The sequence below is a fragment of the Pelobates fuscus genome, chromosome 1, assembly GCF_036172605.1.
Source record: "Pelobates fuscus isolate aPelFus1 chromosome 1, aPelFus1.pri, whole genome shotgun sequence".
Taxonomy (NCBI): Eukaryota; Metazoa; Chordata; class Amphibia; order Anura; family Pelobatidae; genus Pelobates; species Pelobates fuscus.
In genome coordinates this window covers 35,029,246-35,052,010 of record NC_086317.1, presented here as the reverse complement: position 1 = coordinate 35,052,010, position 22,765 = coordinate 35,029,246, and the positions used below count along the sequence as shown (strand labels likewise).

Sequence of the window (22,765 nt, the reverse complement as noted above, 5' to 3'; positions counted from 1 at the left end):
GTCCCCCAAAACAAGGACAGAAGGTGCCTGTAGCAAGTGTGTTAAAAAATGATAAGCTTAGAGTCATGTCTACAAATGCTCGCAGTTTAGGGAATAAGATCCATGAACTTGTGGCAATAATGGCAACTGATAGTGTAGATTTAGTCGCTGTTACTGAGACATGGTATAATCAGAAAAATGACTGGGACATAGCAATACCAGGGTACTCTTTATATAGAAAAGACAGGGAAGGCAAGAAAGGGGGAGGGGTGGCCCTGTATGTAAAGGATAGCATAAAATCTAGCCTAATAAAGGTTAGTGAGGCGAACATAGAGTCCGTTTGGGTTACGTTAGAATTTGGTAATCACACAGTAACTCGTGTAGGTGTGATTTATAGGCCCCCAGGACAAATTGAAGAGTTAGATAATCTACTAGTTGAAGAAATAGCTAAAATGACAATGAAGGGGGAAGTTATCATCATGGGTGACTTTAATCTTCCTGATGTGAATTGGAAAACAAAAATAGCTACTTGTGCCAGGAGCACACATATTCTAAACTCCCTACTGGGATTGTCTCTAAAACAAGTCGTTGAGGAGCCAACTCGTAAAGAGGCCATACTAGATTTAGTGTTAACAAATGGAGATTTGGTATCAGATATTACTGTAGGTGAAAGTTTAGGATCCAGTGATCATCAGTCAGTGTGGTTTAATATAAGAACAGTGACTGAGTCACACCACACAAAAACAAAAGTTTTAGACTTTAGAAAAACAGACTTTTCTAAAATTAGAATATGTGTAAAGGCGTCATTATCAGGCTGGAGCAATTTAAATGGAGTCCAAAAGAAATGGGATTATTTAAACGTTGCACTACTGAAGGCAACAGAAAATTGCATTAGGCTTGTCAGTAAAAGCAAAAAATTCAAGAAACCACTGTGGTACTCCGCAGATGTGGCCAAAATAGTAAAAAACAAAAAGTTAGCATTTAGTAATTATAAAAAAACCCAGAGTGAGGAAGACAGAATGACCAATAAGATTAGGCAGAAAGAGGCTAAGCAAGTTATAAGAGCTTCCAAATCACACACAGAAGAGAAAATAGCACAGTCAGTAAAAAAGGGAGACAAAACTTTTTTTAGATACATAAATGAGAAAAGAAAAGTAAAACAAGGATTAGTCAGATTAAAAACAAAAGAAGGAAGGTATGTAGATGAGGATAAAGGTCTAGCTGACTGCCTCAATTAATATTTTTGTTCGGTATTTACAGATGAAAATGAAGGAAAGGGACCTAAGTTAAGAAAAAGGATAAATGAGTCATTTATTACATGTGAGTTTACAGAGGAAGAGGTTCTATTTCAACTGTCAAAAGTAAAGACAAATAAGTCAATGGGACCTGATGGAATACACCCAAAGCTATTAAAAGAGCTTAGTGGTGAACTAGCAAAGCCATTAACAGATTTATTTAACCAATCATTGATAACAGGAGTAGTCCCAGAAGATTGGAAGTTAGCGAATGTTGTGCCCATTCACAAGAAAGGTAATAGGGAGGAGTCGGGCAACTATAGGCCAGTAAGCCTTACTTCAGTAGTGGGGAAAGTGATGGAAACCATGTTAAAGGATAGGATTGTTGAACATCCAAAAACACATGGATTTCAAGATCAGAGACAACATGGGTTTACTTCAGGGAGATCATGCCAAACTAATCTTATTGATTTTTTTGATTGGGTAACTAAAATTATAGATCAGGGTGGTGCAGTAGACATTGCTTACCTAGATTTCAGTAAGGCTTTTGACACTGTTGCACATAGAAGGCTTATCAATAAACTACAATCTTTGAGTTTGGATTCCAATATTGTTGAATGGGTAAGGCAGTGGCTGAGTGACAGGCAACAGAGGGTTGTAGTCAATGGAGTATATTCAAAGCAAGGGCTTGTCACCAGTGGGGTACCTCAGGGATCTGTACTTGGACCCACTCTCTTTAATATTTTTATTAGTGATATTGCAGAAGGTCTTGATGGTAAGGTGTGTCTTTTTGCGGATGATACTAAGATATGTAACAGGGTTGATGTTCAAGGAGGGATAAGCCAAATGGAAAATGATTTAGGTAAACTAGAAAAATGGTCAGAGTTGTGGCAACTGACATTTAATGTGGATAAGTGCAAGATAATGCATCTTGGACGTAAAAACACAAGGGCAGAGTACAGAATATTTGATAGAGTCCTAACCTCAACATCTGAGGAAAGGGATTCAGGGGGTGATTATTTCTGATGACTTAAAGGTAGGCAGACAATGTAATAGAGCAGCAGGAAATGCTAGCAGAATGCTGGGTTGTATAGGGAGAGGTATTAGCAGTAGAAAGAGGGAAGTGCTCATGCCATTGTACAGAACACTGGTGAGACCTCACTTGGAGTACTGTACACAGTACTGGAGACCCTATCTTCAGAAGGATATTGATACCTTAGAGAGAGTTCAAAGAAGGGCTACTAAACTGGTTCATGGATTGCAGGATAAAACTTACCAGGAAAGGTTAAAGGATCTTAACATGTATAGCTTGGAGGAAAGATGAGACAGGGGGGATATGATAGAAACATTTAAATACATAAAGGGAATCAACACAGTAAAGGAGGAGACTATATTTAAACGAAGAAAAACTACCACAACAAGAGGACATAGTCTTAAATTAGAGGGACAAAGGTTTAAAAATAATATCAGGAAGTATTACTTTACTGAGAGGGTAGTGGATGCATGGAATAGCCTTCAAGCTGAAGTGGTAGAGGAGTAAAGGAGTTTAAGCATGCGTGGGATAGGCATAAGGCTATCCTAACTATAAGATAAGGCCAGGGACTAATGAAAGTATTTAGAAAACTGGGCAGACTAGATGGGCCGAATGGTTCTTATCTGCCGTCAAATTCTATGTTTCTATGTTTCTATGTAATGAAGGGACATTATAGGCATCAAAACAACTTTAGTTTAATGAAGGTTTTTTCTGTATATATTATACCCCTGCAGGATCACTGCTCAATTTTCCAACATTTAGCAGTAAATACAGTTTGTTTAGGCCAGCGTTTCCCAATTGGTGTTAAACGGAACCCTGGGGTTCAAAGTCAACAAAATTGGCGTTCCGCTGTGATTTCTCCAACCAAAATAGCCGCCGTGATTTTATCGCTTGACAGGGGCCCGGTCGGGTGTCGTGGCCCTATAAGAGCATGCAAGGGCCCCTGTAGTGTTGGCTGACTGGGAGGAAGTAATAGCAGATCACTTCCTCGTGGCTTCACAGAGTTGCTGCCACACAGTAGGGAGGGAGGAGGCAGCTGGACGCAGGGAGGAGGCTGAAGATGGCCGCCCAGACCGGCTGCAGCATGGATGGCAGAAGAGAGACTGGAGTGAAGTGAGCTGCTGCATGCTCACTCTCATCAGCCTCAGCCAACATCACCAGGACCAAAAACAAGCCACCCTCCTAGACAAATAAGGTAAGCTAACAGGAGGGTGGCTCTGATGTATGTCATGTCAGATTGTGTGTGTATATCCCAGTGTGTGTGTATCTGTGTGTCAGTGTGTGTATGTGTCACTGTGTTTATCTGAGTGTGTGCGTGTGTACCAATGTGTGTGTATGTATCAGTGTGTGTGATTCTGTGTCAAGGTATTTCACTGTGTGTATCTGAGTGTGTGTGTGTGTATGGGCCAGTGTGTGTGTATCTCTGTGTCAAGTTGTGTGTGTGTGTATCTGCCTGTGTTTATCTGTGTGTGTGTATGTCAGTGTGTGTGTATCTGAGTGTGTGTCGGTGTGTGTATGTAACAGGGTGTGCATCTGTGTGTCAAGGTGTGTCTGTGTCACTGTATATACAGTTGTGCTCAAAAGTTTTCTTACCCTTGGAGAATTGGTAATACATGCACCTGTGGCGGAATGGACTGTTCATTGTGACTATTTGAAATTTTTTTCATTCGGTAGTATTTGTACCTGAACTCACTTGGTTTGGCTCTCAAATGGGGGGACACCTGTACCTCATTAAAACCCTGGAACATCGATTAACACATACGTGTGAACCCGCAAAGGAAACAATTAATTAGTGCTTTCCCTGGGTGGCTGCCATTTCGCATAACCGAATGCACGTGGTTGAAGGAATGGCGGCCATTTTGTCTCCCGAACACAGGGAGCGGGTGAAGTTGTCGAACGCCTGGAACTCTTTTCGGATAGGCAACCTCGGGAACATAGGAGAAACTTCATCGCTATCTGCTCCGTGCCCTGAACAGCTAGGAGAGCATTCTTCAGGAGAACGAGACTTTCAACCAGGGGGATCATTCGCTCCCTAGAAGCAAGGGAATACCTTTGACAGTGTTTGTACAGGAGCTCCCGAATGGAGACCGGTCATTGCACCACTTTCTAAGGAGACTGTGATGGCTACTCCAAAACCTTCACCTTTTCTGCTGTAACCACTGCACGGTCAACTTGGCCTTGTGCATAGGGTCATCGTCATGCCGGAAAGTCCAAGAGTGTCCCATTCGCAGCCTTCGTGCAGAAGAATGCAAATTGTCTGCTAGTATTTTCTGATAACATGCTGCATTCATCTTGCCATTTCAGAAGATTCCCTGTGCCTTCGGAGCTCACACTACCCCAAAACATCAGTAAGCAAGCACCATGCTTCACAGTGGGGATGGTATTCTTTTCATTATAGCCTTGTTGACCACTTTTCAAACAAAGCGCTTATGGTTGTGACCATAAAGCTGTATTTTGGTCTACTCCAAATTACAGTGTGCCAGAATCTATAAGGCATGTCAAGATGTTTTAGGCATATTGTTACCGAGCTTTTTTGTGGCATTGGCAGAGTAAAGGCTTCTTTCTGGCAACTCGACCATGCGGCTCCGTGTTGTTCAAGTATTGTTGTATTGTGCTCCTTGAAACAACCACTCTGTCTTTTTCCAGAGCAGCCTGTATTTCTCCTGAGGTTACCTGTAGGCTTTTCTTTATATCCCAAACAATTCTTCTGGCAGTTGTGGCTGAACTCTATCTTGGTCTACCTGACCTTGCCTTGGTATCAATAGATCCCTGAATTTTACACTTCTTAATAAGTGATTGAACAGTACTGACTTGCATTTTAAAGGCTTTTGATATCTTTTTTTTTATCCTTTTCCATCGTTATAAAGTTCCATTACCTTGTAATGCAGTATCTAGCCTGCTCAGTGCATCCACGTGAGCGCTGACACACTCATTGTCTATTTATACACAGACACGAATTGCAATTTAGAAAGCAAAAGGTGTGGGAATTTAATCTTTGATTGCCATTTTAACCTCTGTGCATCACCTGTAACAAGGCCAAAAATTCAAGGGTATGTAAACTTTTGATCAAGGTCATCTGGGTGATTTTATCATTATGATTTAAAGAAACACTATATGGTCAGGAACACAAACATGTATTCCTGACCCTATAGTGTTAAAACAACAATCTAGCCCCCCCCCCCCCCACCCCAACCTCCTTGCCCCCCTAAATTACTTACTCTGTAGCACAGCCCCAGGAAGCAGCTTTAGCAGCCATCTGAGGAGTGATCAGTGAAGTTATCACTAGGCTGTAAGTAAACACTGCATGTTCTCTGAAAAGACAGTGTTTACAGCAAAAAGGCTGTAGGGGATGATTCTACTCACCAGAACAAATACAATAAGCTGTAGTTGTTCTGGTGACTATAGTGCCCCTTTAAAAAGGAGTCTAACAACTATGTGATAATAAATGGCTTCTTATGATCACTGTCACCTTTGATGCAATATTTTTTTAGATAAAAATGTATAAAGTAAGTTAACATCTGAATGGTAAAAAATAATGCAGGCTGTGTGAGTCACAGCTAAACAGAAACAAAAGTCATTTAACTCCTTAATGGCAGATAATAGAGCATTGCGACTGTGGGAGCATGATATGTTCCCCAAAACTGCTTCATTAAGCTAAAGTTGTTTTGATGCCTATAGTGTCCCTTTAACTATAACGGATCTGAAATTTTTAGTTAACCCTTGATGGGCACACTCTTCTGGTTTTATTTGTATTTTCGTTGTTATTTTGCAACTGGTAAGATTGTCTATCTGAGGTTATTTCTGAATTCTGGAGTGTCAGGTAGGAACAGAGGCCCAGTTTGTACTTCTTAAGTGTATACATGACACCAACCAATGAGTAACACACTAAAACTATAACTGTGAAATTTTGTGGAAAAACATTAAAGTGAGATTTACGACTTTGATAACAGAGTAATGGAACTTCAATAAAACCTGCCTGAAGCATCTGCGACATTAGAGCTCGCAGTGAAATAACAGACTAGCGAGACCGAAGGATTTTTTTTTATCTACAGCCAAATTGAGGGTTTCCATAGAAATAACACGACCTTCAATTTTCAAATTCAAAAGGACAATTGTTCTGAATATGTAAACATGTTGCTGACTATACCTTGTAGCAATAACCTGCCCAGAGAATAATAGCTGAAATTCAGCACCAATATTTGACTTCATGTAGCAGATTAGATTACATTCCACGATTTGTATCCAGCGGAACACTATGTGATTATTGCTCATACGGTCGGAGAGGTGACTGAGTAGGAAGCAGGGTCCTATTGACTCTACCTTGTTGTAAGTATAGAAATATTTCATATATTCTGTAAACGTACAGTTTTTACACAGGTAAAAATTAATCAGTTAAAAAAAAAACTCCAAAACTTTATCTTGCCAAATACAAAGTTAATTTTGAATTATAGGTGCATAAATTTTCACTAACTTTATTTGAAGTCAAACAAATGTTTATAATAATTTCTTATGCATAGATAGATATTTTATTAAAAAGTTTATACCCCTATAAACCAAATTTAACTTTGTAGTTAGCAATATAAAGTTTTGTAAATTATTGATTAAGTTGAAATGTTAAACTAATGAGATTAATATTCTACAACCGGGGTGCCAAAAGATAAGTGTTTTAAAACTACAGCCTCCATGATGCTTTGGCATTTTAAAGGCATTCTAAAGGCATGCAAAGCATAGGATCTGAAGTTCTACAACATCTGGGGATCGACTTTTTGGGCACCCCTGTTCTACAAGATTAGTTCCCAGATGCAGAAGTACAGCTCTGTGAAACTCGCCAGTGATTGAAGGTCTACCTTTTGTAATTGCAAAATTAAATCTTGTGCAAAATCGGAAAAGGCTATAAAGGCCAAAACAATTACAGCTACAGAAACAAGACGCAGCAAAGGAATTGCACACAGTTACACAGTTACCAACCGAGGTACTTATTAGCAATGTAGGCTGAGAAGAAGCTAAATTTCAAATCGTAGCTTGGTATATCAGCCATGCACCTGCCCAAGTAACCTCCAACACGTTATTTTTGCTTCTTTAACATAGCAGACACACATACAGACGAAGTGTGGTAACTGTGTACACCTTTTTTTATAGGCAGATATTTAATACATTGTCATTTTTATTAGACCATTTAACAGTGCACTCATTCCAAATTAGCGGGAAATAAAAAGATTATAGGAAATGGGCAAGGACAGCGCTCATATCAAAATAGCATGTTTGTAAATTCAAGTATAAATGTGCTCTCTCCATGGCCGCCAGAGTTTATTAAATCCTTCAATTATGATGGGAAAATGCAGAATTTTTATCGATTAATATCATGGAGTTGATCTTATTTTTCATCATGGGCATAGTGGGAAGGAACGTCCTGTAACCAACATGGTTCCAAGCTGTGACTATCAGATGAGAGAGGAGTTATTTCGCCCTTTTTGTGCGCTCATATTTAGCTAATGATAAGAGGAATATCTATGGGTCAGGGATAATAGGGTTCTGTAATAACCTGCAGAAAATATCTGCTACCTGTGATTACACTACCATAAACGAGACAGTTTGCTGATGGTCATAGAAATGCCAACAGAAGTCATCATTCGTATAAAAAGTGTTAAGACTGGGGTAATGTACCATCTAAAATTCATCTTAAAACTCTGCTCTTCAAGCCCTACTGACATGGTGATTTTCGAAAAGCCTTCCTAAATGGCCCCTTTTCTCCCCCATCCCAGTGAGCTACTCTCATCACTCCTATTGAACACGTTTTGGTAGAGGCTTTTGTTGTAGAGCATTACTAGTGAGAGATTAATATAAAATGGACATACACGAGGGGGATTAGTGTCCGTCTCCTTTAATAATTGTAAGGAATCTCAACGCTGAATTGAGGGGTATCTAAAGTAGTCCACTGGGGACAGGTGGGTGTCCGCCGCTAATGAGTTAAGTGTAACAACAATGTGCAAAAAACATTGCAAACTTACTATGTACACCTTTTCCAGAGATTGTGCACAATGATTTAATTTGTAATTTGTAACAACCTGCCTGCCATATAAATATATATATACTATTTGTGATAGTTATAGTTAGCCATGATCACAACACAGTAATAAGGGAATATCAATATGTAAACATCTGAAACACAAGGTTAGCCATCACAGTTCTAAGTTAAAGGGAAATCCTAGTTTTGTGCATTTAATTAATTGTTTGCAACAAAAAAATGTTCAAATATTTCCCAAAATATTTATTCATCTTCAAAAATGTACCTCTAGTTTTCTGGATTTAACTGCAGCTAATGAATCCGCCCTCTTCTTAGCCAGAGCTTACTTTCTTGTTAGTCCTTGGCATTATCTACAGTCCGTTCCACAGCTTGTTATAGGGATGGATGGTTTTATTTGAGATTTAGGGATTTGTGTAAACAAACATTAGTTCAGAGCTATATTCGTACATATGCTGGTTTTAGAGTGACACTATAGTCACTAAACAACTTTAGCTTAATGAATAGTGTATAGGTCATGCCCCTGCAGTCTCACTGCTCCATTCTCTGTCATTTAGGAGTTAAATCACTTTGTTTTTACAGCCTTAGTCACACCTCCCTGCATGTGACTTTCACAGCCTTCCTAAACACTTCCTGTGAAGAGTGATCTAATGCTTATACTTACTTTATTGCACATTCTGTTTAATTTAGAATTTCTTATTCCCCTGCTCTGTTAATAGTCTTTTAAACCCTGCAGGAGCCTTCTGTGTGTGATTTATGTTCAAGTTACAGAGCAGGAGATAAATCTTCTAAAGTCAATTAATATCCGATTGAAAACTTAACATTTTGTTTTCATGTAGGCTGCCTCAGTCACAGCCAGGGGAGGTGTAGCTAAAGCAGCATAGACATAAACATGGAAACGTAATTGAGCAGTGAGGCTGCAAGGATATGACCTATTCATAAAAACTGATTCATTAAGCTACAATTGTTTTGATGCCTATAGTGTTCCTGTCAGGATCGGGTCAGGGATCCAACACGCAGAGTACAAAGAGTAGCTGATACGTATACCGGTCCTTAGAATGGCCGGACTAACGTAGAACTACAATAGAATGGTCAGAGACAAGCCGAGGTCGAGGATAACAGAAGACAGGTAAGCGAGAGACAAGCCGGGTCAAGGAATACAGAAAGGCAGGAGAGTAAATAACAAAGCCGGGTCAGAACCAAAAGACAAGAGAATCACAAAGCACTGTGTGACTAGAAGGACTAGAACCACGACAGGGCAATGAGTGAATGAGAGAACCCCCGTTAAGTATCCTGGCTAGGGAGAGGAGACACGCCTCCGGCGAGTCCTGATTCGTCTCCCGAGATTTGAGTGGCAGGATGTTTCGGGTTAGCGTCATGACGTCTACCTCCGGTCCTTCTGTTATAAAAGGAAGTGACTCCCTCGCGGCCGGCGTTATCAAGGCCGAGTGAACCGCGGGAGACCGAGGAGACATGGCGTCCGGACGGATAACCTTCTAAGTCTCTACCTCTCTCAACGGTAGAGACTCCAGGTACCCTGACAGTACCCCCCCCCTCAGATACGCCCACCGGGCGGAAGGAGCCGGGGCGAGATGGAAAGCGGGAGTGAAATGCCCTGCGAAGACGAGGAGCATGAACATCCTCTTGTGGTACCCAACTCCTCTCCTCAGGACCATATCCCCTCCAGTCAACTAAATATTGTACTCGTCCCCGGGAGACACGAGAATCAATAATGGAGTTAACCTCATACTCCTCCTGACCCTCCACCTGAACAGGGCGCGGAGGGGCGATTGTGGAGGAGAATCTGTTACAGATTAGAGGTTTCAACAATGACACGTGAAAGGAGTTCGGGATGCGTAAAGTAGCTGGAAGAGCTAGACGATATGCCACTGGGTTAATTCGAGTCAAGATCCTGTAAGGACCAATATAACGAGGAGCGAACTTCATGGAAGGAACTTTAAGACGAATATTCCTAGTGCTCAACCACACTCTATCGCCTGGAACAAAATTCGGAGCCGCCCTTCTACGTTTGTCAGCATGTTTCTTTACCAGTACAGAATTGTGTAGAAGAATCTGTCGAGTCTGATCCCACAACCTCCTCAAGTTGGCCACATGGACATCAACCGACGGTACTCCTTGGGAAGGAGAAACCGGGGGAAGAATAGATGGATGAAAGCCATAGTTCATGAAGAAGGGACTTGAATGCGTGGAGTCACAAACAAGATTGTTGTGCGCAAACTCTGCCCAAGGAATCAAACCGACCCAATCGTCCTGGTGTTCGGAAACAAAACAACGTAAGTATTGCTCAATCTTCTGGTTAGTTCGTTCAGCAGCTCCGTTAGACTGAGGGTGATAGGCGGACGAAAAGTTCAATTTGATGCCTAATTGAGAACAGAACGACCTCCAAAAACGTGAAACAAATTGGGAGCCTCTATCAGAAGTGATCTCAGAAGGAATCCCATGTAAACGAAAAATCTCTTTAGCAAAGACCTCTGCCAATTCAGGAGAAGTCGGGAGTTTAGGCAAAGGTACGAAATGTGCCATCTTGGTAAACCTATCGACTACGGTGAGGATAACAGTGTGTTTTTTAGAAACCGGCAGATCCACAATAAAGTCCATAGCCACACAGGACCAAGGTTTGTCAGGAATCTCCAGCGGTTGTAGAAGGCCACAAGGAAGCGAATGCGGTAGTTTGGTTTTAGTACAGACCACACAAACCCCGATAAAATCCTTAATATCCTTCCGTAACGACGGCCACCAGAAATCCTTGGAGATCAAAGAATACGTCTTGCCGACACCCGGATGACCAGCCACCTTACTCTCGTGAAGACACTGTAAGAGCTCCAATTGAAGTTCAGGGGGAACGAAAAGTCTGGAAACCGGAGTCAGTCTAGGTGCCAGATGCTGCAAGTTCCTTATCTGATCAAGTAGCGGGGAATGAACTTTGAGAGTAGTGTTAGCGATAATGTTACACTTGGGTACTATAGAGGACAAAACCGGCTCAGATACGGCAGCAGGTTCATATTGGCGAGATAAGGCGTCGGCTTTAGAATTCTTAGAACCTGGCCTATATGTGAGTACGTAGTTGAAGTGAGTGAGAAATATGGACCAACGAACCTGTCTAGATGATAGTCGTTTAGCCTCCCCAATATAGGATAAGTTCTTATGATCCGTCAAAATAGTAACAGGATGCAAGGTACCCTCCAATAAATGTCTCCACTCCTTCAAGGCCATTATAACCGCTAGTAGTTCCCTGTCACCAATGTCATATCTGCTTTCAGTACCGGACAATTTTTTGGAAAAGTATCCACAAGGATGTAGTGGTTTATCTACACCCAACCTTTGGGACAGAACAGCACCTATACCTGTCTCAGAAGCGTCTACTTCGAGTAGGAAAGGTAGAGTAGTATCAGGGTGAACTAAAATTGGTGCGGAAGCAAACAGCTCTTTGAGTGTCTCAAAAGCCCGAAGAGCTTCAGTAGACCAATTCTTAGTCTCAGCCCCTTGTTTGGTCATGTTAGTGATGGGAGCAATGATAGAGGAGTATCCCTTAATGAAACGTCTGTAGTAATTAGAGAAACCAATGAATCTCTGGATAGCCTTGAGACCCTGAGGTAAAGGCCAGTCTAGTATGGATTGGAGCTTCTCCGGATCCATTTCAAACCCTTCCCCAGAAATCACATAACCAAGAAATGTAGTTTGGGATTGGTCAAAGCTGCATTTCTCTAGTTTGCAGTATAAGCCATGCTGAAGAAGTTTGTGTAAAACCCTCCTGACTTGCCTGTGGTGAGTCTCAATATCCCTGGAATGTATAAGAATATCATCAAGGTATACAATTACACAGTCATCTTGAAACTCCCTAAGAACCTCATTAATAAGGTCCTGAAATACTGCCGGAGCATTGCAGAGACCAAAAGGCATTACCGTATACTCATAGTGCCCATATCGAGTATTGAATGCAGTTTTCCACTCGTCACCGTCGTGGATTCTCACTAAATTATAAGCACCTCTAAGGTCTAACTTAGTGAAAATTTTAGAACTTTTTAATCGGTCAAAAAGCTCGGTGATCAAGGGAATCGGATAAACATTTCTGATGGTTATCTTGTTAAGGCCTCGGTAGTCAATGCAAGGTCTTAAAGAGCCATCCTTCTTTTTAACAAAAAAAAATCCAGCCCCAGCAGGGGAGGAGGATCTTCTAATGAACCCCTTGTCTAGGTTTTCACGAATATACTCCTCTAGAACTAAGTTCTCATTCGTGGACAAAGGATATACATGACCCCTGGGGGGCATGGTACCAGAAAGTAAATTAATTTTGCAATCAAAAGGCCTATGTGGTGGTAAGGTATCAGCCTTTCTTTTGTCAAATACTGCCTTTAAATCTTGATACAAGGACGGTATCTGTACTTTGGTAGAGTCAGTAGCGTTATTAATTGGGTTGACACTACAAAGAGGTGACACTTTCTTTAAACAACTCTCTTGACAATTCTGGCCCCAAGAAACTATTTCCCCTGATCTCCAATCTATAACGGGGTTATGTTTCTTAAGCCAGGAATATCCCAGGACTATGGGAACAGAAGGGGATGAAATGAGTAGTAGGGATATTTCCTCCTTGTGTAGAATACCAATAGTTAAGTAAAGAGGTGTGGTCTCCCGGGAAATCACAGGCTCAACTAAAGGTCTACCATCAATGGCTTCAACAGCCAAGGGTGTCTTCCTTAACTGGGATGGGATAGTGTGTTTAGTGAGAAACTTTTGGTCGATAAAACTCTCAGCAGCGCCGGAGTCTATCAATGCCATAGTTTCTAAAGTTCCCTTCTCCCAAGTTAACGAGACCGGTAAAAGGAGTCTATGTTCTTTGTAGTTATGAGTAGAGGACAAAATCGAAACACCCAAGGTCTGTCCTCTAGAGAAACTTAGGTGCGAGCGTTTCCCGGACGGCTGGGACAGCTCAAACGTACATGACCTCTGAACCCACAATACATACACAGTCCCTCTCTTCTCCTGTACTGTCTCTCCTCCTCTGAGAGACGAGTAAGGCCTAACTGCATAGGTTCTGAAACCTGTGGATCTTTGGTTTCAGCAACTTGAAATGATGGTACTAGTCTAGAGAAAGATTTAGCGGTTCTATCTCGAGTATTCTGTCTCTCCCTTAGGCGTTCGTCAATACGGGAGACAAAGGAAATTAAGTCCTCCAGATTCTCGGGAAGTTCTCTAGTAGCTACCTCATCAAGTATTACATCAGATAATCCATTTAAGAATACGTCTATATAGGCCTGTTCATTCCATTTTACCTCTGCCGCCAAAGACCTGAACTCTAGTGCATAATCCACAAGGGTTTGGTTGTCTTGTCTAAGGCGCAACAGTAATCTGGCTGCATTGGCCTTCCTGCCAGGAGGGTCAAAAGTTCTTTTAAAAGCAGCTACAAAGGAATTATAGTTATAGACTAATGGATTATCATTCTCCCACAACGGATTCGCCCATCTCAGAGCTCTCTCAATGAGTAAGGTAATAATAAATCCCACCTTTGCCCTATCAGTAGGGTATGAACGGGGCTGTAGCTCGAAGTGAATACTGATCTGGTTCAAAAAGCCACGACACCTCTCAGGGGAACCAGCATAACGTACAGGTGGGGTAACTCGGGAAGAAGCACCTACAGTAGCTACCTCTAACCCTGAACCCACAGAAGAAGCAGAAGTGTTACGCCTCTCCTCAGGTGGATTAATAGGGCGAGACAGCAGCGCCTGTAGTGCCAGAGCCATCTGATCCATCCTATGATCCATGGCGTCAAACCTAGGATCAGGAGAACCAAGCTGACAATTTGTACCTGCAGGATCCATGGCCCTGTCGTAATGTCAGGATCGGGTCAGGGATCCAACACGCAGAGTACAAAGAGTAGCTGATACGTATACCGGTCCTTAGAATGGCCGGACTAACGTAGAACTACAATAGAATGGTCAGAGACAAGCCGAGGTCGAGGATAACAGAAGACAGGTAAGCGAGAGACAAGCCGGGTCAAGGAATACAGAAAGGCAGGAGAGTAAATAACAAAGCCGGGTCAGAACCAAAAGACAAGAGAATCACAAAGCACTGTGTGACTAGAAGGACTAGAACCACGACAGGGCAATGAGTGAATGAGAGAACCCCCGTTAAGTATCCTGGCTAGGGAGAGGAGACACGCCTCCGGCGAGTCCTGATTCGTCTCCCGAGATTTGAGTGGCAGGATGTTTCGGGTTAGCGTCATGACGTCTACCTCCGGTCCTTCTGTTATAAAAGGAAGTGACTCCCTCGCGGCCGGCGTTATCAAGGCCGAGTGAACCGCGGGAGACCGAGGAGACATGGCGTCCGGACGGATAACCTTCTAAGTCTCTACCTCTCTCAACGGTAGAGACTCCAGGTACCCTGACAGTTCCTTTAAGTACTACATGACTTACTATTTAAAGTTATTATTGATTAAAGTGTTTATCACGCTCATCCAACCACTAGATGATGTTGATGGGAGTTTGCAATAGCTGCTTAGCAAATATTAAATTAGATGTGTATTTTAACTCCCACCCATTGTTAATTTTGTTGACTAACAATTTTAGTCAGATTTTAGCTGAATGGGGGAATGAGACAAATGGGGAGGTTGGGGAAATGAGGGGGCTGGGAGAATGAGACACAATGAGGGGTCTGGAAGAATGAGACACATGGAGGGACCGGAGGAGATGAGCACATGGAGGAGCTTGGGGGGGAATGAGACACATGTGGGGGTTGGGTGAGAAATTGAGACACATGGGCGGCTGGGGAAATGAGACACGTGGGGGAGATGAGATGCATGGAGGGGCGGGGGGACACACAAACCGACATAGAGGGGCTGAGGGAGAAGAGACAAGGTACTGGACAGAAGAGACACACAAATGGGGCTATGCAGAGAAAGAGACACACAGAGGGGCTGTGGGGTGCAATGAGCCACGTAGGGGCTGGGGAAGGGGCAAAAGAGACATGCAGGGGCTCACAGGAGAGACACAGAGAGGGGCTGGGCAGACACCAAGAGACACAAAGAGTCACAGAGGGGCCGGGGAAGGATCAAAAGACACAGATAGAGGCTTTAACAAAACCCATTAGATTTTAGTTGTGTCGACTAAAATCTACTGGAGATTTAGTCGACTAAAGCTAGGCTAAAACTAACACAACTCAGATGACTAAAATACAACTAAACCTAAAATGTTTTTTTAAAGCTAAATTGAAATTTGCTGCCAAAATTAACAGTGCTCCCCGAGCCTCAGCCAGACAGTCTCGCAGAGCATGATAGGAGTTGTAGTTCAGCAGCTTCTGACAACTGCTTACACTCAGTTTTTATGAAACATAAATTACCAAAAGCCTGGCTAGGTTTTCCTTTCCTAGGAAGAGCAGAAGTAGAAAATCAGGATCAGTTTATGTTTTTTTCTTTATCTGGAAATGATAGTGTTAAATGGCAAGGAGCACAACAGCAGGAGACAGATGCAAATGTTGCACAAAACTGATTGAAAACTTCCCAGCTGGGTCAGTATAGGCTGCCGAGGGAGGTAAAAGGCATCTATCAGCAGAATTTAAATTGTATATCTATAGAGACAGGATTTTTATAACTAGGCATGTGCATGGGGGAAATATTCGGTTCGGTTCGGCATTCCGAAATTCAGAATTTTCGCAATTCGGGACTTCGGCAATTCGGCACTTCAACACTTCGGAACTTCGGCAACTTCGGAACTTCGGAACTTCGGCACTTCAGCACTTCGGAACTTCGGCACTTCAGCACTTCGGAACTTCGGCAACTTCGGCACTTCGGAACTTCGGCACTTCTATTGCAGCCGCTTAGTAGATAACTCCCTAATTCCCACGGTATTAGGGAGCTATGTACTAAAAGGCTGAAAGACCTAAATTGGTCTTTCAGACAAATTTACTAATACTAATACTAAGTGAAAATGACTGTCTAGTAAACAGTGAGCAGCCTGTATAAAATAGCCCCCCCCCCGGTGGGTGGGGGCCCTAAAGTAAAACGATGGGGGGGACCTATTGGCCCCCACCCCTGAGCGGCGGTTGGGGGCCCTAAATACTAATAAGGGGGGACCTAATGTCCTCCCCCTTGCCCCCACCCCTGAGCGGTGGGTGGGGGCCCTAAATAGTAATAGGGGGGGACCTAATGTCCTTCCCACCTGGTCCCCACCCCTGAGCAGTAAGTGGGGGCCCTACAGTAAAATAAGGGGGGACCTAATGTCCTCCCCCCTGGCCCCCACCCCTGAGCGGCGGGTGAGGGCCCTAAAGTAAAACGATGGGGGGGACCTATTGGCCCCCACCCCTGAGCGGTGGGTGGGGGCCCTAAATACTAATAAGGGGGGACCTAATGTCCACCGCCCAGCCCCCACCCCTGAGCGGCGGTTGGGGGCCCTAAATACTAATAAGGGGGGACCTAATGTCCTCCCCCTTGCCCCCACCCCTGAGCGGTGGGTGGGGGCCCTAAATAGTAATAGGGGGGACCTAATGTCCTTCCCACCTGGTCCTCACCCCTGAGCAGTAAGTGGGGGCCCTACAGTAAAATAAGGGGGGACCTAATGTCCTCCCCCCTGGCCCCCACCCCTGAGCGGCGGGTGAGGGCCCTAAAGTAAAACGATGGGGGGGACCTATTGGCCCCCACCCCTGAGCGGTGGGTGGGGGCCCTAAATACTAATAAGGGGGGGACCTAATGTCCACCGCCCGGCCCCCACCCCTGAGCGGCGGTTGGGGGCCCTAAATACTAATAAGGGGGGACCTAATGTCCTCCCCCTTGCCCCCACCCCTGAGCGGTGGGTGGGGGCCCTAAATAGTAATAGGGGGGGACCTAATGTCCTTCCCACCTGGTCCCCACCCCTGAGCAGTGGGTGGGGGCCCTACAGTAAAATAAGGGGGGACCTAATGTCCTCCCCCCTGGCCCCCACCCCTGAGCGGCGGGTGAGGGCCCTAAATCCTAAAAAGGGGGGGACCTAAGGTCCTCCCCCCCTGGCCCCCACCCCTGAGTGGCGGGTGGGGGACCTAAATACTAATAAAGGGGGGGACCTAATGTCCTCCCCCCTGGCCCCCACCCCTGAGCGGCGGGTGAGGGCCCTAAATCCTAAAAAGGGGGGGACCTAAGGTCCTCCCCCCCCTGGCCCCCACCCCTGAGTGGCGGGTGGGGGACCTAAATACTAATAAAGGGGGGGGACCCTAATGTCCTCCCCCTTGACCCCCACCCCTGAGCGGTGGGTGAAGGCCCTAAATACTAATAAAGGGGGGGGACCTAATGTCCTCCGCCCTGGCCCCCACCCCTGAGCGGCGGGTGGGAGCCCTAAATACCAATAGGGGGGGGGCCAAAAAAGGCCAAATAAAAAACCATAATAACCGATGCAATTAAAAAAACAAACACAAAAAAAAACCGAGCGCCAAAAAAATAATCCTTCTTCACCCATGGAGGGTTTATAAGCCTTCCCCCGCCCTGCAGAGCTCAGTCTGCGCGGAGCCCTCCATGGGTGAAGAAGGATTTTTTATTTTTGCGCTCGTTTTTTTTTTTTTTTTTTTTATTGCGTCGGTTATTATGGTTTTTTATTTGGCCTTTTTTGGGCCTGAAAAAGAAGATTTTAGAAGAAAGAAAACATCGAAAAAGTTACGTTATTTTTTATTTTTTTTTACAGGTTCTTAGTTAAATGTCCCCCCCTCATTATTTTTAGGGTGAGGGGGGTAGGTAGGGGGATAATTTTTTTTGGGGGGGAAGGGGTAACTAGGGGTTTGGGGACCCCTAGTCATCTGGGGGGGCATTTTTTTTAGGTCCCCCACCCGCTGCTCAGGGGTGGGGGCCGGGGAAAGGAAAATAGGTCCCCCCTATTGGTATTTAGGGCCCCCACCCGCCGCTCAGGGGTGGGGGCCAGGGGGAGGACATTAGGTCCCCCCCTTTATTAGTATATAGGGCCCCCACCCACCACTCAGGGGTGGGGGCCAGGGGGGAGGACATTAGGTCCCCCCCTTTTATTAGTATTTAGGGCCCCCACCCGCCACTCAGGGGTGGGGGCCAGGGGGGAGGACCTTAGGTCCCCCCCTTTTTAGGATTTAGGGCCGCAAACCGCGGCTCAGGGGTGGGGCCCAGGGGGGAGGACATTATGTCCTCCCCTTATTTTACTGTAGGGCCCCCACCCACTGCTCAGGGGTGGGGGCCAGGGGGGAGGACATTAGGTCCCCCCTATTACTATTTAGAGCCCCCACCCACCGCTCAGGGGTGGGGGCCAGGGGGGAGGACATTAGGTCCCCCCCTTATTAGTATTTAGGGCCCCCACCCGCCGCTCAGGGGTGGGGGCCAGGACATTAGGTTCCCCCTTTATTATAATTTAGGGCCCCCACCCACCGCTAAGGGGTGGGGGCCAGGGGGGAGGACATTAGGTCCCCCCCTTATTATAATTTAGGGCCCCCACCCGCCGCTCAGGGGTGGGGGCTCGGGAATGGCTGCTCACTGTTTTAATAGACATGCCCCTACTCGCGGTATAGGGCATAATTTACTAATACTAAGTAATCTTTACTTAGTATTAGTAAATTTGGCTGAAAGACAAATTCAGGTCTTTCAGCCTTTTAATAGATAGCTCCCTAATGCCGTTGGAATTAGGGAGTTATCTACTTATTCATTCCTGTCATTACATTGACTGGACAAGTAACTTACATTTTATATGAATGTATGTTACTTGATTGTTGTAAGTGTTGCAAATGCTTACAGCTGAATCCTGGCTATGTTTTTATACTTTTTATTTAAATTTGTATACAATGTAACATTTTTCTTCTTTCACTGGGTAAGTATATTAGTACTTAGGCAAAACTATGCTTCGGAACTTCGGCAACTTCGGCACTTCAGCACTTTGGAACTTAGGCACTTCGGCAGTTCGACACTTTGGAAATTTGGCTTCTTCGGAACTTCGGCACTTCAGCACTTCAGAACTTCAGCAATTCGGACATTCGGAAGTACCCGAATGTCCGAATTGCCAGAAATTCGTCCTAATTCATATTTGGACCGAAACGAATTGCACATGTCTATTTATAACCACTTCAGCATAATTTTTTTTTAAATTACTTCTTTGCTGTATGGATTCTATAGCTTGGTAAATACAACTTAAAGGGACATTTGACATTTTATGGATTACCCACTTTCCATTTTGACAATCTCCTTATTCCTTTACTTACCCTTACTCCAATGTTATCCCTAATGTTCCTACTTTCATCGTTCCACTGGCATTAGCAGTTTGTCCTTATTAAATGATTGTTTGATTTGATTGCATCTTTCCAAATCTGTGCAACATGTTCAGGGGAAGAGACACTTGGCTGTAAAGGGTTATAAAAAATTCACTTTAAATACTCACTTTAGTGAATAACCGTCATTGTATAACTCTTTTGCTGCCGGAGGTGTAATTCTACACTTGGAAATGGTGCCAGGTTACTCCTACCAGAGGACTGTAGTGGTTACAACCTGGCACCATTTCCAAGTGTAGAATTACACCTCCGGCAGCAAAAGAGTTATACAATGACGGTTATTCACTAAAGTGAGAATTTAAAGTTAATTTTTTTATTTAAGGTGAAATTAGCCAGACTGGAAACATTCTCGAATTCACTTTGAAATCTCACTTTTTGTAAATAACCCCGTTAATGTGTGCAGCGTTTCAAACTGAAACTTTGCGCATACCAACTCCAAGCACCATGACTACTACAAATCAGTGACGTAGACCCTCCAAGTTCACTTTCTAAAAAGTATAATATTTTAGAGGTTCAGATGTAAATAAATAAATATGTATAAATTGTGAATTTTTCCCTATTTATTGTTTTATTCTTCAACGAACGTTATAGAAGACAGCGGGTTGACATGAACGTTTTCCCCTTTAAGAATAATCCAGTCATTGATCATAATTTGAATTCTGAGCGAATTTTGAAATGATCAGTTTATAGCTTTGAAATAATGAGTTTTCCCTCCTCGTTGCAGCTTTCATGATCAATTGCTGTTTGTTAATTTTTTTTAAATTTGTTTTACTTTTTAAAATAGATGAATGGTGGGTAATTGCAAATGTTACCTTTCAAATTATAAAAAAATGTATACCCACTTATATTTACCACTTGTTCTTTACAGTATCAAAGATGGACAAAAACTTTACTCTTAGCTTGGAAAATACCTTTAAAAGAGTCTTTGAAACGTATATGAATAATTGGCGCAATAATGTGTCGGCGGAAAACAGCAAGCTAGAAGACACCTTAAGTGCGGAGAACTTTGACTATGTGATCCTGTACCTCATGGTGATGATTGGAATGTTCTCTTTCATCGTTGTTGCCATACTGGTGAGCACCGTTAGGTCAAAGAGAAATAAGGACTCGGATGAAAAATATGAAGACCCTTACCAAAGATATATTGCCAACGACTGGACAGAAAGTAAAACCCAATGCATCGTCATGGAGAATGCTGTCGCGAGGTCATACACGACCCCTACTTCTCCATAATAAAGTGTATATTGAAATACATTAAAGGATTCTCTGGTTTACAATTATTATTTATTGTAACATATAGACAATTCATTACCAAGATCCAGCAATTGCCCAGAAATTCTGAGATTGGACAGCTACAGAATGTCTCGTTACAGTTAGAAGGGGAGAGCTTGTAAAGACTTCAGATGAGAGAACTGCAGTATTGCCAGCTGTTTAAGATTTACCCCTATGCAAAGAAATGCATAATTAGTAACTTATTTATTTATTTTGCACTTGGGCAGTGGAGTGTCCTTTTAATCTATTTCCATCAGTCCTATACATCTAGCATGACAATTTATGCAGACAATACCTGTAATGTTAGCCAAGAGTTGGAGTGCTAAAGATTGCACATTTAACACAAGACCTAACACTCAAACATTTTAGAAACCATAGCTACATACAAAAGGGTGAATAGAGCACTATAGCACATGGAAGGGGGGAAGGGGTATGGGGAGAAGGCAGACAATTGCAAGGGTTGAGAACGAAATGGGAGATTAAGGAGGGACAGGGCAGCTGGTTTAAATTGGTCTGGCAGTGTCCCTGGGACAATGGGACAGTGCCTGCTGGGGAAACAATAGGACAGAAAAAAGAGGGATGGGGAAAGGAACAGACAATAAATACATTCAACATACCCTGCATCAATACTGGGCACAGGGTGCCAAAACACAAGAGGAATCTGGGAACCTACACATAGTGTGTCTCCCATCCCCAGTGATGGTAACTACCGTCATACCTCTTATCCTAATTACACACATCCATCGATCACCTTTGCTGCCCCCACACCAATAACAGTATCCACAAAACCTGTAGAATCCACATCCCGCATAGAAACCACTGGGCATCAATATCATACACAGCTATCACCACACTAACCTGAAATACAAGTCCCTTGTGACCCCTATATATCACATGCAAACCACAGCACAGTTATGCACTGAGCACCCACAATACACAGGCACCTACAGCACACTCCCTACGCTGAGCACTCACAATACAGACACCCACAGCACACTCCCTACACTGAGCACCCACAATACACAGACACCCACAGCACACTCCCTACACTGAGCACCCACAATACACAGGCACCTACAGCACACTCCCTACACTAAGCACCCAGAATACACAGACACCCACAGCACACTCCCTACACTGAGCACCCACAATACACAAACACCCACAGCACACTCCATCCACTGAGCACCCCAATACACAGTCACCCACAGCACAGTATATGAACTGAGCACCTACAATACACAGGCACCCACAGCACACTTCATGCATTGAGCACCCACAATACACAATGCCCGGTGGGCCGTCTATGCATGACCGGCACTATCTGAGTGCCGGCCCTGCTGCATTCCATGGCGGGCCGGTGGGGAGATCAAAGATCTCCCTCACTGGCCCACATGTAGTATATTGCAGCCGGCGGGGGAGTGAGGAAGGGAGACAGGAGAGGAACCTGGAGGAGCTCTAACTTACAGCTCCGCCGGGTTCCTGTCGCAAGATTCGGAGCGTTGCCATGGCAACGCTGCGGGTCTCGCGAGATTGAACTCTAGCCCCAGAGGCTAGAGTTCTCTCACCACTAGGACCACCAGGGATGGCAGCAGCACGATCCCCCCTTCCAGGCTACAGGTAAGAAGGAAGGGGGCATATAATCACGCTAACACACTCACAGCACCCTCACACACACTGCACCCTTGACAGTGACAGCAACCACACACACACACACACACGGCACCCCTGACACTCACAGCACCCACACACACACTGCACCCCTGACACTCACAGCACCCACACAAACACACACACACACACTGCACCCCTGACACTCACAGCACCCACACACACACACTGCACCCCTGACACTCACAGTATCCACACACACACAGTGCACCCCTGACACTCACAGCACCCACACACACACACACACTGCACCCCTGACACTCACAGCACCCTCACACACAGCTTCCTCACATGCACATA

At 44.1% G+C, this 22,765-nt stretch overlaps 1 protein-coding gene across 1 annotated transcript; it reads left to right on the top strand.

Moving 5' to 3' along the window:
* The first annotated feature begins 19,695 nt into the window (after positions 1-19,695).
* On the top strand, positions 19,696-20,781 carry KCNE2 (potassium voltage-gated channel subfamily E regulatory subunit 2). The gene is made up of 2 exons (XM_063454318.1): positions 19,696-19,705; positions 20,391-20,781. The coding sequence occupies exons 1-2, from the start codon at positions 19,696-19,698 to the stop codon at positions 20,753-20,755; spliced, it is 375 nt and encodes a 124-aa protein (XP_063310388.1). The 3' UTR covers positions 20,756-20,781.
* Positions 20,782-22,765: the final 1,984 nt, after the last annotated feature.